Here is a 21135-nt window from a genome sequence, read left to right as displayed (position 1 = left end):
TGGCAACAAATTCCATAAAAGAATAATCAAAGAAAGTCAGATGCTAAAAACCTTTAAATAGACAAGGTTGGTGCGAGGAAAAAGAAATACAAAAGAACTAACAAATGGTCCCATTTCCAGCGTTCTCCTCGAAAATATTTCCATAGTTTCTGTTTGTTTATTTATTTATTGTATTTACCTCTCAAATTTCAAAGCGTTTATGACTGGGTGTTTATTAAACTGATTGCAGTTTCCCTGCAAAAGCCAAGCTCTGTGCTCTTATTTAACAAGCTAGAGTCATTGCGCTTTGGGAAGAAACGGTAAAGAAAGAAAATATAATTTGATATTTATCGCGTTTAGAGAAAAAAAGTGCCGAGAAGGAAATTTTGGCATAGATTCATAGGACCTATTTTGCATAAAACATAAACAATGATTTGAATACTGACAATGAATTTCAACATTTAAATTTGAGGAGCCTTCAATTATACCTGCCAGATCTTGGAATATTCTTGTAGGTCTCATATTATTTTGATCTCATGATTACACCAAATTTTTCTATATCATGATTGAAAAGAATTTATTACATCAGTTATGAACCTTTGAAAAAAGCTACACTGCAGTTTTCATATACCATGCAATCCATACTTCTGCACAACTATCATCTATGTCTTCTCTTAAACCCAAAAAGAAATCCAAACTTTATAACTACTTTTATCCATTGATATTGTTTTATTCTTTTACTGGTTTCAGTCATTTGACTGTGGTCATACTGGAGCACTGCCTTTAGTCAAACAAATCAACCCCAGGACTTACTCTTTGTAAGCCTGGTACTTACTTTATTGTTCTCTTTTGCCGAACAGCTAAGTCACAGGGACATAAACACACCATCAATTGTTAAGTGATGGTGGGAGGACAAATGCAGACATACAAATACATACATACATACATACATATATGTACGATGGGTTTCTTTCTGCTTCTATCTACCAAATCCACTGACGAGGCTTTGGTTGGCCTGAGGCTTTAGAGTAAGGTGCCAAGGTGCCATGCAGTCATCATCATCATCACCATTTTCTTTTAATGTCCACTTTCCATACTAGCATGGGTTGGATGTATATTAATATATTGATATTAACATAAACACGGAGCGTTGTAGCATTATTACAGCATCACAATACTAACCACACCATCAGATGTTGTTATACACTGCTGATCACAATGCACTTCCAATTCTGTCTTGTTTGCGTCATTCTTTTCCATCTGGACCCAAACTGTTTAACCAAATAATCTTCCCATCATATAGGCCTTCCAAGTAACCTTTCCCATCTCTTGGATACCACTCAGCAACTGCATGGATCCAGCTATAGTTTGTGAACCTTGCAACATGTTCAACTCAATAGAACTTATGCTTTTGGTACTCTGTGATCACATCAATTACTCTACTCCATTCTCAAATTATCTCATCTCAAATATGCTCTCTTAACGATATTTGTAGCATGAATCTTTCCATGGCTCTTTGCATTGCAGCCAATTGATATTCTGTCTTCTTCGTAGTAGCCCATATGTCTCTTGTGTATTAGAGCGCAAGTTGGACTGTGCTGCCGAAGAGTCTGGCATTATATAAATATTATTATTTCTCCATTGAAAGCTATGTCAGAATTGATGTGGCTAAGAAAGCAAAACATACATTTGAAATGAGAACCAATAATTATACCTCAAATGGTATAAACCTAACTCTAACCCTAACCGCAAATACCAGTGAAGGGTCCTGCCTAAAATACCAGGTTCTCCTCTTCCTCACAGTAAACTAATTTATTCTATGTTGTGAACTTTTTGTGCTTACTATATGCCAAAGCAGACATTCACAAGTTACTCTGAATTTTGTTTACTTAAGACAGTTTTAACTCAGTACTAAAGAGTGACTGACCTATTAACATAATATTATTTTGATTGGTATTATAGCAAAGATACCAGCAGAGTCCCAGACACACATGTAGCTGTTTAGGAATTGAACCTGAATCACTGTGATTGAATGTGGAAGCACGCTTAAAGACCCAAACAGGATTTCATCAGGGATTGATGATATCACCCAACAACTAACATTAAGAAGTTTTTATCGACAGTTGTGCAGACCAGCAAAAATGCAAGAGACCCAGCTGAAGCTTAACTTGTTAGAACCTCAGTTGTAAACAACATATTGGAATGTCATAAACAATTTTGTCTTTGGAACCTTTCTTCAATGGCCATTAGGTATATATAGATCGTTTGTCTGGTAACTGACCAATGGTTGTGACTCAGTTGGTCAACTTGCTGCAGGAACGGATCTTTACCTTTTGGCCGGCACATTTTGAGTTCAAATTCTGCTGAGGTCGACTTTGCCTTTCATCTTTTGGGGGTTGATAAATGAAGTACCAGTTGCATCCTGGGGTCGATCTAATCAACTGGTTCCCTCCCCCAAAATTTCAGGCCTTGTGCCTAGAGTAGAAAAGGATATTATTCATGTTTTATGAGAAATTGAATTAAATATGAATACTTTATATAGGTAGTGTTCAATGATTTGATTCCTGCATCTATCTTATATTTTTTACCTGTTTCAGTCATTTGACTACAGCCAAACAAATCGACCCCGAGCCTATTTTTTTAAAGCTTAGTACTTATTCTATCAGTCTCTTTGTTGAACTGCTAAGCTATGGGGATGTAAACACACCAACACCAGTTGTCAAGTGGCAGTGGGGAACAAACACAGACATAAAGGCACACACTGATAGATAGATAAATAGATAGATAGATGTGTATGATGGGCTTCTTTCAGTTTCCGTTTATCAATTACACTCACATGGCTTTGGTCGGACCAAGGCTGCTGTAGAAGACTCTTGCTCAAGGTGCCACACAGTGGGACTGAACCCAGAACCATGTGTTTGAGAAGCAAGCTTCTTACCACACGGCCATGCCTACCAGAGTCTTTCTCTCTCATACTATTTTTTCTTTCTGAGATTGTAGCAAGATTTAAAACTGAATCTATGAATTGCCAATTTAAAATGAGTTTAGTAACATCTTTTTCACATGATTGGTTGAGTAATGGACCAATCAGCAGCCAGATATCACATGATGCATCTTCCTAGAAGCCTCCAGAATATTCTACCAACAAGGCCTATAAATAGGCATGTTTTGAGCACCAAATTTCAGTTTGTTGCTGTCTGCAGCTAAGCTAACCACATACTCATTTTTGCTGCTTTTGCCAGCCACTTCATCAATCCTTTCTCTTATATCATTCCTCAGGAATTCTCCCTTTGCTTTGCTTTTTCTGCAGTTGTCAACTATGGTTATTCAAAAAGAATATCAACTGAATCAACCTCACTGTCCTGGTCTTGGAGGGCTTGCAAAACACACAGGCATAACCCCTTCTTCCAGCTATGTGTGTATAAGTGTGTGCATTGCCTACAAATATCAATCATTGGCCTCCATAACAAAGTCTGAAGATTTATTAATTTTCTTGGGGAAGATACAGCAGTGGATCCTGTTGTCTTCCACCAGTGTATTTACAGTTTAAGTCTGCAAGTCTCCTGCTTTCTCAAGTTTACCCTTGAAGCACAGTGCCTAGAGATCCTAATTTGGGTAACCTCGGGAATATTTGCAAGTATAAGGGTAAGTTATAAAGTAGTGCAATTTTTATTTGCATTACTTTCTGGCAGAAAAAAATAAAACATTTAAAAAAAATTTGACAGCATATTTTATATGTCTGTTTCAGTCGGTAACACATCAAGGCACACACACACATATATATGTATATATATAGGAAATATTCTCAATATAAAATAGTGTACATGTAAACACAAAAGAAAACTGCCTTCAACAGGCAGTTTTTACACGCTATATATATATATATAGAGAGAGAGAGAGAGAGAAAGAGAGATAGCATAAGAAACACGATACAAAGGGACATAACAAAGAGATACGTCTGTATATTTCAAGTTACCTCCCTTGAATCTAGTTCGGCTTGACTCGAAGCTAAAAGAATTGGAATTGCTAAACGTCCATCCTAGCAAGCAAAAAAGTGGACGTAAAACGATAATGAATGAATAGATAACTAAAAGATTTCTGTTCTATGTTATAGAGATAATGTTATTTTCCAAGACTGTGCTTGAAAAAGAAATTATAATTGAGTTGTCAAGGCTATTTTTTTTTATCGTCAGCAGTGGAGGCTATTTTCTTTTATCGTCAGAGAGCGTAGCTGCTAGAATAATAGGCAGGGCGAAGTTCAGAGAGATTCTACCTTTGTCGGTTACAAAGGGCCTCTCTCTTAGGGTGAAAGGCAGATTGTATGATGCCTGTGTGCGAACAGCCATGCTACATGGCAATGAAGCATAGGCTGGCAGAAGACATGCGATACTACGCTGCGTTGGACGGGCAATGTCAGTGTGCATGTACGACAGAGATTAAGCGTCTTGAAAGAAAAAGTTGGGCATAAGAGGCATCAGATGTGGTGTGCATGAGGAATGACTGTTGGTACGGTCCTGTGATGCGTATGGATGAGGACAGCTGCATAAAGAAGGGCTGATCTCTAACTGTGGAGGGAACACGTGGAAGAGGTAGACCCAGGAAGACATGGGATGAGATGGTAAGCATAATCTCTAAATATGGAGATCAGCACTTCTTTATGCAGCAGTCCTCATCCATATGCATCACCAACAGTCATCTCTCTTGCACACCACATATGATGCCTCTTATGCCCCATTTTTCTCTCAAGACGCTTACTCCCTGTTATACATGCTCACTGACATCGCACATCTAGCACAGCATAGTATTGCATGTCTTCTGCCAGCCTATGCTTCATTGCCATGTAGCATGGCTATTCACACACAAGCATCATACAATCTACCTTTCACTCTAACACTAGACTATGCTGTACCATGTCATTGGCATCGGTCACAACTACAATTTCTTTCACTTGGCTTGATGAGTCTTCTCAGGTACAACAAATTGCCAAAAGTTGCAATCACTTGTCATCGCCTGGACTAACCTCTTTATCCATAGCCACCTAGTGGCTTCTGCAGCTTCAGTAATGGAATTTATGGCTCTCTTCTTTGCAGCATCAATAACTCCAAACCCAATCAGAGAAAATCTACCTCAATGAATTTTAACCCATGCAAGCATAGAAAAGCAGATGTTATAATGATGATTTAGTCTGCAAAGCATGACAGCATTTCCAGTCTGACTTGCCATCTAGGGTACTGAGAGAAATCTCTAAATGGTCGTTCAATCTACTTGAAATAGGAGACTGCTCTTCCTCAAATAATGTCCTCCTAGTTTCATCAAAGATAGTCACAGTGGATAATGTAGTTCTAGACAAATCGTCATGGAGGTGCATAGTTCAGTAGTTAGAGCATTGGGCTCACAATCATGAGGTATTGAGTTTGATTTCTGGACCAGGCTGTTTGTTGTTCTAGAGCAAGAGACTTTATTTCATGTTGCTCCAGTTCACTCAGCTGTAGAAATGAGTTGTGATGTCACCGGTGCCAAGCTGTTTCAGCCCTTGGATAACATTGGTGGCATGGAGAGGGGAGGTTGGTAGGCATGGGTGACTGCTGGTCCTCTATAAACAACCTTGCCGAGACTTGTACCTTGGAGGGTAACTTTCAAGGTGCAATTCCATAGCTATTCATGACTGAAGGGGGTCTTTACCCCAGATAATCTTAGAAATAAGACAGTATGAGCATTGCGGGTATGCTGATGATCAACTCAACTGGAGCTGTATAACTTACACAGTGATATAATAAAAACATGTATTTCTATATAACTGTAAACAGAGACATTTAGCAAACAGGATATAAACAGAAAATAGGAAAATGAGTTTATCAGAAATAAGCTCTAAGTACACCTTCTTTCTTGGTTCCTATTTAGCCAATATTCATGTTTATATCCAATGTAGAGAAAATTGATTGAACAAAATCCACATTCATGACAATCACCATCATCATTGATGGAGTGGAAAGAATTCGTTTGAGAGAGGTTTTCATGACTGGATACCCTTCCTGTTGCTAACCCTCACCTGTTACATTCCCCTTAGCCAAACATGTTTGCACAGAACACAAGTAAATGACACAACTTGTATGACATTGAAGCTTACAGCTACAACACAATGCCAAGACAAGGTCTCACACACACACACAAAGGGTCTTTTAGTTTTTGTCTACCAAATCCACTTACAAGGCTTTGGTCAAGCATGGAGTTATAGTAGAAGACACATGCCCAAGGCACCACACAATGGAACTGAATTCAAAACCATGAGATTAGGAAGCAATTCTTAACCACATAGCCATGTTTTCAAATTCTTTGTACAATGTAAGCTTAATAAATTTTGAAGAAATAATTTTGTTAATCAGAAAATCTCTAAGGTAGAAATAACTTCAAAAGGGCCAAACAAAAAAAAAAAAAATTCGTTTGTGACAAAATAACACAAAAATAGAAAAAAGATGGTAAACATTTATTAAAAAGAAAATTATCCATTATAAAAGAGGTATTTATTTGTAAAATTCATGTTCAGTCTCATCTTTCTTGACATTATTTTTATAGCCTTTTTCAAAGTCCTTGGCAAGCACGACATAGCGATTTTCACGGACAGCTTGCATTCCAGCCTAAAAAATATAATCATTTCAATTATAAATGGAATAGAAAGATAAAACATTTGTAAGTTTAATAGGGAAAGAGACTCTTAGCACACAGGGTAGACTGACAAATGAACCAACAGTTTATGAAAACCCTAATATTTGGTCTAATTCATTTAAATACTGGTCCTTACCATCACTGCATTCTGGCCATAAGAAAAATATAAACAGCCTAGCCTAATTAGTTATACATAAGTACCAAAGAAAAACACAGCTGTAAGCAGCTGGAGCACTGTATTATGGACAAGTGTTTCATTAGTTAGTTCTGCTAAACTTCAGTCTTCTCATAGGTATAACTCAAAAAGGAATGGATTCTTTCAGACTAAATTGTGAATACACTACATGGAAACATTCAGTGGTGTTTGCAACAATTATAAATTTTAACAGAAATTTCAAGTTACTCTCACAGAAATACTAGTTTACAGATGTAAACCCCTGCCATCACTAAAGGACTCGGAGATGCCTTTTGTATGAAAAACAACAGTTAAATTAGTTCTAACCGGTTTAATGAAATGAATATTGATTATCTAATTACTAATAGTTGTGTACTTCTGAGTGGTTAACCTCTGAAGAGTACTTTTACAGTGTGCTGATTTTTCACACCCACTCTTGGACAATATTGTGCATCTACTTGTTGATTCCCTCGTCACTACTTTGGCAGATAGGTAAAGCCTATGCTTGACTGAGGAGGTCTAACTAGACCAAAATACGTCAGGAGTTGTCTAACATGTTACTTGATAATATGTCCTTTTCTTAGAGCATAGTTGTTTCTAATTAGACTTTTAATGCTCCCTACATGAAATATGTTAACACAATTAATGTTAGACAACATATAATAGCTAATATGCTAATTATAAGTTACATAGTGTATTATGAGAGGATTTATTAATTACAGTTTATAAAGTAATAAAAGATAATTTTTATAAAAATAATAAGTTTTCCTCTAACCTCTTGGCAGATAGCATTGATGTCAGCACCGCTAATCTTGTCTGGTCGAGCTACATAATCTTCCAAATCAACTTCTTCACTAAGATTCATTTTGCCAGTAATAGTTGAAAAGATAAGACGCTTCTGGCGCCTGTCAGGTAGTGGGAATTCTATTTTCCTGTCTAAACGTCCAGGACGTAATAAAGCAGGATCTAAAGTGTCTGCTCGGTTAGTTGCCATAATAACCTAATTAAAAAAAACAGAAAACATTTTATTAAGTCTACAATTAAATACGGTTTGTGAAAGAATTTTCTTCAAACAATTATTTCAACATATCTTAATGGAAGCAGTAGCTAAAAAATGAAGACTGCTTTATCTAGAACATTCTAACCTCCCAAATGGGATTAAAATAAAGATCCAGAGGTGGACACAGGCAAGTGATTTAGCCAGGAGATTCTTATAAAAGAAACAGCTGAAGACTTGTTAGAAGCAAGAACAATGTTTTCAAGAAACCATTGGTATGAGATATAAGGAAGTAGGCTTTTGGTAAAGCTGGGTCTTCAGAAGGTCTAATGATGATAGCCCAGAAAACAGTCTTAAGAAGGTGGTTGTTTAGCAAGGTGTCCATCATCTTTTAGATGTTAGAAATAAAATCAAGATGACTGCCAGCTGAAGTATGGGACATATTGTCACATTTTTGCATATGTTGGAATAAAGTCACATAGATAGGAAAAGAGTTTGGGGAGAGGAAGCAGCTAGCTTAAGGAACAGAGTACAGATGAAAGTAATATACAAATTAGATATAATTTCTAGAACAGTTATAACTGAAAGTAAAATGTTGTTTTACTATGTGTCTATTGTCTATGAATGTGTGTATATAATATACCTTTGCCTGCATGGATCATGGATGGATGAGGATGATGAATATATGTTCATTCGTATAGAATACATACTTTGTTATTAAATATGTCTAACAGTCTCTCCATGTACATTTGACGTTTTTAAACACACACATAGATATCTGAATTTAAAATGGCTACTGTTCCAGAGAGAATTCTTCATGTGTCACAAATCTGTTTTCACTGAGTGTAACTACAAATTTAACAACAATCTGTATCTAAAATAAAACATTATCACAAACAATCTAATGATGACTTCTCATCAGTTTTATCAAGAATGAAAGAGATAACAAACAAAAGGAATCTTTTAGTCACCTTAACATTAACAGTTTGATCAAAACCATCCATTTGGTTAAGAAGTTCTAAAAGAATTCTTTGCACTTCTCTGTCGGCTGTAAATAAAAACATACAGTTACAGAAACGATAAGTCTATATTATTGTAGTTAAGAAATTATAAAAAAGATTGTATTTTGAAATATATAATTTGGAATTATTTACTTGTTATATTTAGGTGGTCATATTTTTTAATTGCTATATTTATTGATAATAAAGAAATTATTACAATTTTTGCCATAAACTAATATTTAGTAATCCTTTGAAATACTTTTATTTCAAATTACACACACACAATTGCATTTTGCAATGATTTGATGGTAATAATATACTTTGGAATTAATTAACTGCAATGTAAAAGGAACAACACATTTTCTTCTTTTTATTATTTTTTTCCTTTTTCTTTCAACCTGTGTCGGATATTTTTAACATGGAAAGTGGATGTTAAATGATGATGAGACATGGATGCAGAAGAGGATGATAGTTTGTCTTGATCTTCACTGTTGTATTTTTTATAAGCCTTTTCTTTCACTCAAATTTTAAATATATTGATACATTAGGACAAGAAATTATTCTTTTATTTATGATTGTGTGTGTGTGTGTGTGTTCAGTCATTAATAGTAAAATAAATTGAAAAACTACCTCCAGTTTGAGCATCGAAACGCTTAGTTGCAATAGCATCGATTTCATCAATGAAAATAATTGCTGGTGCATTTTCCTTTGCTAATCTGAATACATCCCGCACCATACGGGGGCCTTCTCCTAAGTATTTCTGAACGAATTCTGAGCCAACAACACGAATAAATGCAGCTGAAATTATAAATAACGATATAAAGTTATTGTTACAAAATGATATAAAACTGTTATTACACAATAATACAAAGTCAATACTACATAAGACAGAGCTACCAGTACAGAAAGCTAATGTCATGCAATATAAAGCTTTCACTGCTTAGTAACCTAAAGCTACCATTACATAACACTATAAATCTACCATTATTACTTGTACTACAGGACTTTCTCATGCAGCATGTAAATATTCAAACTGATAGACATGCGTGCATGCATACACAATGGGCTTCCTGCAGTTTCTGCCAACCAAATTCACTCGCAAAGTAATGGTCAATCTGGGGCATCAGCACACTTTTCCAAGGTGTCATGCAGAGTGGGATTGAACCCCAAATCAGGTGGTTGAAAAAAAAAAAAATTCTTATGACACAACCATTTCCACACTTATTAAACAATATTGATTTATTTTGATCATTTTAATAGGGAAAGTGAATAAATTAATTAAACTAATTCCAGTATACTATTACTATTAATTTTATTGATTACATTAGACTGACTCCTGTGCAGATGGCACATAAAAAACATTTGAGCATGGCCGTTGCCAGTACTGCCGAACTGGCCCTTGTGCCGGTGGCACGTAAAAAGCACCCACTACACTCTCGGAGTGATTGGCGTTAGGAAGGGCATCCAGCTGTAGAAACACTGCCAGATCAGATTGGAGTCTACTGTAGCCATTGGGTTTGCCAGTCCCCAGTCAAATCGTCCAACCCATGCTAGCATGGAAAACGGACGTTAAATGATGATGATGATGATGATTGATGACATCATGTGACACCCAGCAGGATCAGATCAAAGAGACTAAACTAAATACTGCAATTTTACCTTTTCTGCCAACATGCTGTCATTTATGAAAGTGCTAAAAGACAAATGAGAGAAAGAGAGAGAAATAAAAATCAAAATATACTTAACCAGTTGTATGATGAGCAACAGCTTTGGCCAACATAGTCTTTCCACATCCTGGGGGACCAAACATAAGCACACCACGAGGGGGATCGATACCAATTTGTTTATATAGTTCAAAGTGTGTGAGAGGCAGTTCCACAGCTTCACGTACTTCTTGTTTTTGTATGTCCATGCCACCAATGTCAGAGTAGGTCACATCCGGTTTCTCATCTGTAAATAGTATTTATAGAAATTAGATTAGTTATACATTTACACCAGAAAACTGGAGCTTTGACCAACACACACATAAATGAGGAAAACATTATATTGCAATTATATCACAAATGATGAAATTTACTAATTCTGAGAAAGAATATTTATCAATAAACATAAAAAATATTTAATAAAGTATCAGATTTGCTCATAGTAAATTTTCATCAAGAACAAATAACATCACCTAGAAATGGACAGCTGAACACAATTTTGCTGCAACCCTGTCAACACAATAAGGGACCAACAGTGAAAGTCTGTGAGACAGTATCAGGAGATTGGAAAAAGTTTTGGTATTATTTATTCACCATTATATGTGTTTCATTTGCTAATAGGAGTTATAAAATTGTATATGAAATAGAAAACATAAGATATCTTCATATAGAGAATCAAATAATTCAAGAGGACACACCTTGGATTTTAACCTACACACACTCATGCATATGTATGTGAATGTGTGTGTGTGTTACCCTCCCCTACCAGCACTTGACAATCAGTACTGCTTTTTTTTGCCTCCATAACTTATTTCAGCAAAGACACCAACAGAACAACCGGACCATAAAAAAACAAGTGCAGGCGTTGATTTGTTCACTTAAACCCTTCAGGGTGGTGCCTTAGCATGGCCCCAGTCCAGAGACTGAAACAAAGAACAAAAGCATAAAAGTGTCTTAGCTATGGACACAGCGAGGTACCAGTGATAAGACAGGAACCATCAACTTTACAAGTATATGAATGGTAATCTATTCACTAGGCTAGCTGCAACTATCTCTAAACACTAAAGTGATATAGAGTTATTATCTCAAAATGTATTTGAGTGCATGCATGGTTATAAGGCTAGAAAAATATTGTTTCACAACCATGTGATCCCAAGTTCAATCCCCCTGTGTGGCACCTTGGACAAATGTCTTCTACAATAGCCTGAAACTGATTAATGTCTTGTAAGTGAAATTTGAAAGATGGAAAATGTCGAAGATATGTATTTGCATGTGTGTGTACACTGATGTAAATAGCTACTGGTATTTACACAAAATCGATCGTGTCTGTATGTCTCTCTCAGTATGTGCATGTAAGTGTGTAAATATATGGTAGTTACGCCATACAAGGGAGGTAACTCTCCTTGACACTAAACACTCAGTCTCAAAAAGAGATCAACAAAATAGTTAACGAGACTAAGCACTGGGATCCGCATAAATAATTGACCGAAACACTGGAAAACGGTGCCCCAGCTTGGCTACAGTCTAATGACTAAAACTTGTCAAAACAAAAGCAAAATATAACTATATCCTTTTTACATGCTGGTGGCACGTAAAAAGCACCATTCAAGCATGACCGATGCCAGTACCGCCTGACTGGCCCCTGTGCTGGTGGCACGTAAAAAGCACCCACAACACTCTCGGAGTGGTCGGCTTTAGGAAGGGCATCCATCTGTAGAAACATTGCCAGATCGGATTGGAGCCTTGTGCAGCCTTCTGGCTCACCAGCCCTCAGCCAAACCGTCCAACCCATGTCAGCATGGTAAGCAGACATTAAACAACGATGATGATGATCTTAAGGATAACAGTCGTTATAAAGATGTTGAGAGTAAACGTTTCTTGACCTGAAATCAAGTTTGGTAAACTATTCTGTATCGACTTAAACCAAGTTGCTGCTGTTCTTTCAGCAAACTTAAAAAATGGGTTGTGTGAAAGTCATAAAGGAGTTACCTGGTTGAAGCATGGTTATACTGCTGTCTGCCTCCGGAGGAAGAACATCAACAAGAGCATTACTGTGTTTGTGCAGAGCAACACTCGCACTAGGTTTTAGTAACTCACGATCTATGGTAGACAGGATGCGAACATAATAATTAGATCCTGAAAAAGAAAAGAAACAAACAATGTTATAAAACCACACATGAGATAGACTTGCAAGTGTTCTATTGGTTTTACTAAGTATACTGTATACCGAAGTGGGTGATATAAATATCCAAAATTTTAAGGATATAACAGTTAATATACACTGTTGTGTCTGGGGAGAGTCATTTTCTTATTGTGCCTTAAAATTTAACACACTCACCGTTAAAATTTCCACTTATTTTTTATTCTTTTTTTAAATATAAAAAATAAGAAATAAGTGGAAATTTTAACGGTGAGTGTGTTAAATTTTAAGGCACAATCAGAAAATGACTCTCCCCAGACACAACAGAATATGCTTCAACACACGAAATCACATAAAAAATCTTGCAAACCAAATCCAAAAACAAATGTTAATATACAATATTTTAGATATAAATGAAAACAGAATGGAATAACTTTGAATTTCAAGTTTGTTTTAATACATGTTGGCTTCACAAACTGAGCTGTTGGATACAACCACTTATTTCGTTTATAATACAATTTGTAAATAATAATACAACTGGTTTCAGGTTTCCAGTGGACCTGGCACTTATTAACTACATTTCTGACAGCAAAAGTTAATTAACCAGAGTATATCTATGACATGGAGGCGCAATGACTATCACAAGGCACTTCATTTACAAAATACCTGATATTCAGTGTTCTCATATACTTTACTGATATACATAACAAATGTATAAATACAATGGGCACGACACAGCTTCTATCACAAGGTAACGATTAACTTGAGGCTATATAACAGAAGACACCAAACATGGTGTGCAGTGGGACTAAACCTGGAACTACATAGACGGACAAGTGACCGAGACCTTTGGCGATATGCCATGCTTGAGAAGACCCATCAAGCCAAGTGAAGCTGTAGTCTTGGCTGATGTTGGTGCTATGTAACAGGCACTTGTGCTGGTGGGACGTAAAAAGCACCCTTCAAATGCTGGAGCCCACAGAGGCAATGATAAATGATCAAGACCATGGCGATATACTGTGCTTGAGAAGACTCAAGCCAAATGAAATTGTAGTTGTGGCTGATGCTGGTGCCACATAAAAAACAGCCATTCAACCATTCAGAATGGTTGGCGTTAGAAAGGAGATCCAGTCGTAGAAACCATGCCAAATCAGATTGGAACCTGGTGCAGCTATCCAGCTGACCAGTTTCAGTCAAACCGTCTAACCCATGCCAGATTGGAAAACAGATGCTAAATGATGATGAAAGATGATAAACAATGAATTTTTTTCTTTAGTAGTCAAAGATATTACCTGTAGTGGATCCAACAATACCATTATTTTGGTCTACAGCTTCTAAAAACTGACCAATCACTAAGGGGACACTTTGAATACGTTTAACTTCTTCTTGGGCATGCAAATACTCTTTCTTAAGATTTTTTTGTTCATCTTTAATGTATTCTTCTTGTACTTCAAGAAATTCCAATTGTCTCTGGAGTCGCTGAAAAATACAAAAACAGAGATTTAATAAAAAAAAAAAAATAACAACAACCCCCCAACCTTATTAAAAATTATGAAAGAAAACAGGACCTCCTAATTTATCTTGATAGACTCATAATAGGAAATGCATTGTCGATAGTGTTACAATTAAAGAAGAAAGCTGGCAAAAATAGAAGCCAATGGAACAAAAGTCCATTTTCCTAAAACAAATTTCTAGCTGCCCACAAGCCTCAGAAGAGACAAATTTGTGTTAGGCCTCATCTTGACACCTCACCATCACCATTTTTATTGCTTTCCAGCTCCATCCAATCACTCTCATCCTTTTCTCTAAAATGTGAATAGTTATGTAGCTCCCTTACTGCAAGAGACCTGCTTTGTTCTGGCCCCTTCTCTCATACTTTTACTCTTCATCTCATAGCATAAGGCTGCCCCCACAGGGTTCATAATCTTGCAAGTCTTTAAGTCCATTTTCCTAAAATAAATTTCTAGCTACTCACAAGCATCAGAAGAGACAAATTTATGATAGGCCTCATCTTGACACTTCACCATCACTATTTTTATTGTATGGCAACCTCACTCGTACAGTGGCATGAAAAAAGCACCCAGTATACTCTGTCAAGGAGTTGGTGAAAGGAAAGGCATCCAGCTGTAAAAACCATGCCAAAGTAGACAATGGAGCATGATGCAGTCCTTGCCTGTCAGATCTTGCCAAACTGTCCAACCCATACCAGGCTGGAACAAGGACATTAAATGATGATAGTCCTGAAGTCACGTCAACAGCAACTTCTCAAATGCAATCCTAAAGCAGTGCTTATCATTTTGCATTCTCAATAATCCTCTCACCTATGGATCTATATGAATTCAAACAGGTGGTAAGTGTGGAAAAATTCAGCATCTTAAGACACTGGTGATGGCTTGTGTCAAACAATTAAACTATAGAGTTTGAGAAACTGAACTATTGTGAAGAGTGAATAATCTAACATTTCCAACCTTCGTTCTTCATCTGAGGAGGAAGAAAGTGAAAGTGGTATTGTCTCTGACTGCAAGCCAGCAAATTAAAGTAACAGTTAAAAAATGGTAAAGTAATAGCACTTCTTTCCCTCAGGCAAAGGCATAAAACAGATTCCTCATTCTTTGTGGCACTTGAACATACCAAACCCTTCTAGAACTCCTCATTTGTGTCTTTTCAGTTATTTCTAGCCTTCTGTATAGATAAGTTTGAAAAAGCAACAGTTGTAGACTTGACAGGGACACTGGGTGAGAGATCCGATTGTGTCCATAGCATGCATACACATTATGCTTCTAGTTTATATAGAGCACAGTTGCAACCAATGCTACTATTGAGATAAGCTGTATGGGTTATAAATAATTAACATATACTTACTTTATACTTAACATAGAGGTCTTCATTATCCAAAGCTAAGGGATCGTAATGAGGAATGGTTTGGGCAGTTCCGGGGCGAGATTCACTCACTACAGAATCTTCCTGCAATTAAAATGAGAAAAAGTATACAGTGATTAATTCATATGGATGATAATCAATATAAGAAAAGAAAAACTCATTTACAAATTCTTTATGCACTTCAATATTTCTCACATCTTTAAACATCATCATCATCGCCATCATCATTGTTTAATGTCCGTTTTCCATGATGGCATAAGTGTGATAATTTCACTGCTATTACAAGATACACACAGATATGCAATGTCTTCATTTTCTTATCAGTCTCTATCTAACAGCTTCTATTGGAAGGCCTGCAATAACATCTAATAAGTAGAACTCTATTTCTCTGTTTCCAGATTCCCTACGCAATTGAAGCCTTATGCAGTTACTGATTATATACTTGGCCAAGAAAGCTTCCTCATAGAAAGAAACTCCTCCAATAACATGAATGGTCCATTTACAGCTGTTACTAAATCAGTATATTTCACACACTTCATAGACAAGCTGTTTTTTAAAAATCATGTCCAATCACTACCCTATTACAACAAACTGATAATTTTCAATAAAGCAAGTGCTATGTGTTTTGGTTATTTCAAGAAAACAACCACACAACCACAAATGAGCTTAATGACTAAATCATCACCATCTTTATAAATTTCAGTTCTATAACCATATCAGAAGACTTTTTATTGTACGTAACCTTCATCTCAAAATTGACATTTTGTATATCAGAGACAGAAGATACTCTAATCCTGAATAGTTGATTGCTTTTATAAAGCTTAAATATATCTTCTAGGATTGAGTCACCAATATATAACCTCAAATTCTAGGTAATGTCTAAGAAAAAGTATGATAGTGTTCAATGACTAATATTATTCAATCAGTAATCTACAGTTAAGCTTTACCCTTGCTGTGTCTTTTCCGTTGCACTACAATGGTTTCTGCTCTTTTGGGTTTCAGAATCTATCTTGTTCTCACAAAAATAAAAAAATAAAAATGCATCTGCTTTTCCACTTGAAGTTACTTCCTGTTTAAATTATGTTATCTGTATTTTATAGCAGGAGAGACCAAAGAAGATAATGTGCAATTATCCTCCTCCTCTGACAAATTGATTTTTGTGGAGTTCTTGATTTGGAATAAAAATTTTTTAATAAATATGCAAAGTCTGAGATCCTTACATTAAGGAGAAAAAAGTTGGAAGGGAGACATTTAATCCTCTCCAAAAGGCCCCTCTAAAAACTTTAATTAAAACATTCATAATTACTTCAGTTAAAGTTAATCAAATGTCAAATATAGGATGAAACAGGAGATAAAACACCAATAAATGCTGGTAGAAGAATGCGTAAAATTGCCTTGTGATGGTGCTCAGCTAATAACATTAACGAAGTGATGATTAATAAAATGTTAATTAACATGGCAAATAAATAAACTTTAATGGGATGATAACAAGTTATCATATTTAATATTTTAGAAATAAAATTGATTTCATTTTGATAATGTCCACTGTAAAATTTTATCTTGAACCATTTCAGTTTTACTAACATTTTTGAACAAGAATGCTCTTCAAAAAAATAAACATGAATAGGCGCAGGCGTGGTTGTGTGGTAAGAAGCTCACTTACCAATCACACGTTTCAAGGTTCAGTCCCACTGCATGGCGCCCTACTATAGCCTCGGTTTGACCAAAGCCTTGTGGGTGGATTTGGTAGATGGAAACTAAAAGAAGCCCGTCGTGTCTTTGCCCCCCCCCCCCATCGCCACTTGACGGCCGATGTTGGTGTTTTAGCATCTCCGTGACTTAGCGATTCGGCACAAAAGACCGATAGAATAAATGCCAGGCATAAAAAGTGCTGGGGTCGATTCATTCTACTAAAAATTCAAGGCGGCGCCACAGAATGACCGCAGTCTAATGACTGAAACAAGTAAAAGATAAAAGATGGATGAGTAAAAGAGGGAACCTTCATGCGGCTACTTGATCCGCTACAAACAGCAGCCAAATGTTCCTCAATTCATATAGCATTGTGTTTAAAAAGAAAAAAAAATCAAGAAAGAACGCATATGGATGATGTCATCCTAAACCCACCGAGTCTGAATAAAAACCAGGATTGTCAAAACCTAAAGCATCTTTAATCATAAGTCAACTCCATCAGGGCTGATGTGGGAGTAAACAAGAAAAGGGCCAATCAGTTATCAATAATAAAAACAATTTCTTTTACCAAACATAAAGCTTCTTTTTCATGAGGATTTCTGTTATTTAGCGTAATAAGGGCAAAATCGGCACAGCAAAGATTTGAACGCATAAACGTCAATTTCAAACAGTATAATGTAACAACAAATCGAAACCGGTCCTCTCAGTGTGAAAAAGCACTTTGTTTTTTTCTTTTTGTAAATGCTTTAGTGTTCTTAAAAAATTAAGCTAAAAATACATTCATTAAATCTTTACTTTTTCGATCAGATATATTTTAACTCGTGATGAACAAAGTAAGCGAAAGAAATTTTCCCTCTAATTTTCCAAACAGGATATTTTTCCATCCCTGTCAAAAGAGAAATATTTTGTGTTACCTGTGGTTGCGGAGAAGCCACGAAAAATCCCACACAGAAATGGTGAACAAATTTCGTGGCGATCTTTCGATACTAATCCTTTTTCTGTCATCTCTTTATTTCCAAAACAACTTCGTTGTATTCAATTCTAGTTCAATTGTTATCTATACTATATTTCGGTCCTTGACTGTCCCCGATAAATGTCATTAACCAAATAATGTAGAGCAGACTACGTCGCACACACATATCAATAGAAATAACGAACAGGGAGAAATGTACTTTTTACCCGATAAACATCGGGCATCAAAGAAACTTCACAGTAACAACAGTCAACTGGATCAGCTAAAATAAGGTGTGTGCGTGTATGCGTGTGTATAGTGTATATATATATATGTGTAGTTATTGATTTATTAATTATATCAAATTCTTCCTAACTGGCCCTCAATAGTTAATTGCGATAAATAACATGGAATAGAGAAAGCCATTTTTACGATGCTCATTTATAAAAGACTAACGAGAACAACTGGTTTTCCGCGATTGATTAATATACGAGAACTGTTTAAGTCCAAAATGGATGTGTGAAGAATAACAAAGAAAATATTAATATAAAAGCAGTTTTACGATAAAATATCATTATGTGAAGGAATAAATGAGGATTATATAAGGTGGGATGAATGAGAATTTAACACATATTGCAGGAGGAAAGGTATAAATGAATTACTCCACTATAAGTGTGTGAATTAAGATTGAGCAGCAAACATGCTACAATAATGAAGTACCAATGACTTGCATAATTACACACTTGCCGGTTAAAGCGTTACTACAAGGTAAACCAAAATCAAAAGCTTTCAGAAGTTAAAAGGTCTTATAAATATAAAAGAACATACAAAAATATTTCATACAATGAAGTTGAGAAATATAAATTCTGTACCTTTTCGGTGACAGTGATGCCAATCTCCTCCATATTTCGTTATTAACCGGAAGTAATGACGAAATGACGTCACTTCCTGGTAACTTAGACTGTTTATGCTATGACTTCCCTGACTTTGATGCATGCCGAGTATTGTGTACATTATTTGAGACAGGTTTGTGTTTTGTTTTTAGTAGTTGTGTGAAATTATATCGATAATAGCCCAGAATAGTGATGTCTCTTCAGTGAAAGCATTTTTAGTGCCTCTTAGAGACAAATTTGTGATATATATTTTTTTAAAGTTCGATATTTTTCGTTTTACTTTTTACCCGATGCCACCAAAGAAAGAGCCTAGCAGCTGAAACTAGTTCAAATTGCCTACGGTCGATAAGAAACTACAAATGGAACCCTGCTGCAGGTGAAAGGTAATTCAGATCTCGCTGTCCCACTCAGGCGAAGCGTACAGGCTAAGGGACAAAACGCTTATGACCCTGAGATACCTAATGATGATACAGAATTGTCTCCAACATTGCGATGGATTTAGAACTTGCAAAAACCTCTGAGTAACTCCTGCAATTTTTGTTAGAGCAAAGCATCTCCGTTGTTTATTTCTCTTGAACCAGTTATATACTATTTATAGAAATTATCAACTATATCCCCTCCAAGTATCCTATTCAATGAAATATTTTCTGATCTGTTTAAGTATGTTAATTTAGTTGTTTTTCTTTCTCCCGGTGAAGGAAATGCAGAAAATAGTCAAGTGCTTCTTGGCGATCTGAACTACAAAAATACTTTTAGATTTGCAGGTTTACCTCTGAATTATATAAAAAGAATGATTACTGAGGCAAGCATCCTACTACATGCTAAAACTGTTTTTGTGGGATAATAAATTAAATCCACTTTAGTTAAATAAGCCGTACTAACAAGAAAATAACATTAATAAAAATTTTTTAAAAACACATTAATATTCATAGCGTAGGCGTGACTGTGTGGTTAAGAAGCTAACTTCCCTACCATGTGGCTCTGGGTTCAGTTCCGTTGGGTAGCATCTTGGGCGACAGTAAAGAATACACACACCTGGTGTTTAGGATTAGGGTTTTTGTTGCGCCGAAAATGGGTGATGTGCGTATTTTTTACCTTCACTGCATGTAGTATAATTAATTGATAAAGGAAATATGGCATGATAATCATAGCAAAATAGCCAGTGTCCACTTATTGCAAATTAAAACTTCTGCTATGCATATCAGGATTTAAAAGATTTTCCAAGTTAACTTGTTTCTACGTAATTTAATTTATTAAATAATGTATTAATGTATTAAATAAAACTTCTGGCTATTTAATGTAACAGATCTCTGCTAGAGTGTTGCTTTCAAGAGAAATTATATAATCTTGTTTTGTTCAGACGAAAGTTGGATATTGATGTATAAGTTGTCATTTGATCATCTTTTCATACTGGCATGAGTTAGAGAGTTCACAATTTTGCATTTGGCCGGGCATCCAGCTGTAAAAACTATGCCAAAGCAGACAGTGAAGCTTGGCATAGTCGTTTGGCTTACCAGCTCCTGTCAAACTGTACAAAACACATGGCCATATCAGCACAGTCACCTCTCTTGCACACCACATTTGATGCTTCTTACGTCCAACTTTTCTCTCAGGGCACTCACACTCTGCTGTGTATGCACACTGACATTACACATCCAGCGGATCATACTAGCTTCATTTCTTTCAAGCCTACGCATGTACTCAGCATTCATGGTCCATTTTTCACTGCTGTGTAGCAAGGCAGTTTGCACACATGCATCATACAGTCTACCTTTCACTTTGAGAGCGAGAGGCCCTTAGTTGCCAGCAGAGGTAGGAGCTCCCTGAACTTTACCCAGGCTATTCTTACCCTAGTCACTACACTTTCAGAGCAACCACCCCCATTACAAACTTGGTTGCCTAGGTAGCAGAAGCTATTAACTACTTCTAGTTTCTCCCCCTGGCATGTGATAGAATCAGTTTCCTGTACATCTTCAGTGTTTATTGTCCCAGTGCATCTGCCACACAAAGACTATTTTCCCGGTTAACCTTCCTAAGGCCAGCAATTTCAGTGGAGTGAGGGG

General features: G+C 36.2%; 2 protein-coding genes and 1 long non-coding RNA gene across 4 annotated transcripts in view; 2 read left to right on the top strand and 1 right to left on the bottom strand.

The window, feature by feature from the left end:
• The first annotated feature begins 70 nt into the window (after nt 1–70).
• Nucleotides 71–2518, top strand: LOC128248107 (uncharacterized). Its single transcript, XR_008264375.2, has 2 exons — nt 71–490; nt 1942–2518. It is a non-coding gene; the product is annotated as an uncharacterized LOC128248107 (long non-coding RNA).
• Nucleotides 2519–6448: 3930 nt separating this feature from the next.
• On the bottom strand, nt 6449–19108 carry LOC106875143 (26S proteasome regulatory subunit 6B). Its single transcript, XM_014923137.3, has 9 exons — nt 19052–19108; nt 15521–15622; nt 13951–14137; nt 12508–12654; nt 10562–10765; nt 9446–9613; nt 8786–8862; nt 7593–7817; nt 6449–6614 (listed from the first exon to the last, which is right to left on the bottom strand). Exons 1-9 carry the CDS (start codon nt 19082–19084, stop codon nt 6501–6503), a joined length of 1257 nt encoding a protein of 418 aa, XP_014778623.1. The 5' UTR covers nt 19085–19108; the 3' UTR covers nt 6449–6500.
• LOC106875142 (clathrin heavy chain linker domain-containing protein 1) overlaps nt 19096–21135 on the top strand; it is a 15602-nt gene continuing 13562 nt past the window's right edge. The window contains exon 1 of one of the 2 annotated variants that reach the window (XM_014923135.3): nt 19096–19205. In XM_014923135.3, coding sequence (XP_014778621.1) covers nt 19115–19205 — 91 coding nt within the window. In that variant the 5' untranslated portion in view covers nt 19096–19114. Of the gene's footprint in view, nt 19206–19339; nt 19456–21135 lie in introns of those variants that run through there. The other variant, XM_014923136.3, reaches the window with a different exon arrangement.

Source organism: Octopus bimaculoides, chromosome 6 (genome assembly GCF_046866305.1).
Source record: "Octopus bimaculoides isolate indiv1 chromosome 6, ASM4686630v1, whole genome shotgun sequence".
Lineage (NCBI taxonomy): Eukaryota > Metazoa > Mollusca > Cephalopoda > Octopoda > Octopodidae > Octopus > Octopus bimaculoides.
Note: the sequence above shows the minus strand (reverse complement) of the source record. Positions and strands in the feature narration are given on the sequence as shown.

Bases quoted from the DNA above. Each gene is read 5' to 3' on its own strand.
- LOC106875143 (XM_014923137.3), bottom strand. From the start codon at position 19,084: ATGGAGGAGATTGGCATCACTGTCACCGAAAAG. The intron at 15,623-19,051 runs GTACAGAATTTA...TTTTAATTGCAG, and splicing joins GCATCACTGTCACCGAAAAG to GAAGATTCTGTAGTGAGTGA. The intron at 7,818-8,785 runs GTGACTAAAAGA...TTTTTTAATTAG, and splicing joins ATCAAACTGTTAATGTTAAG to GTTATTATGGCAACTAACCG.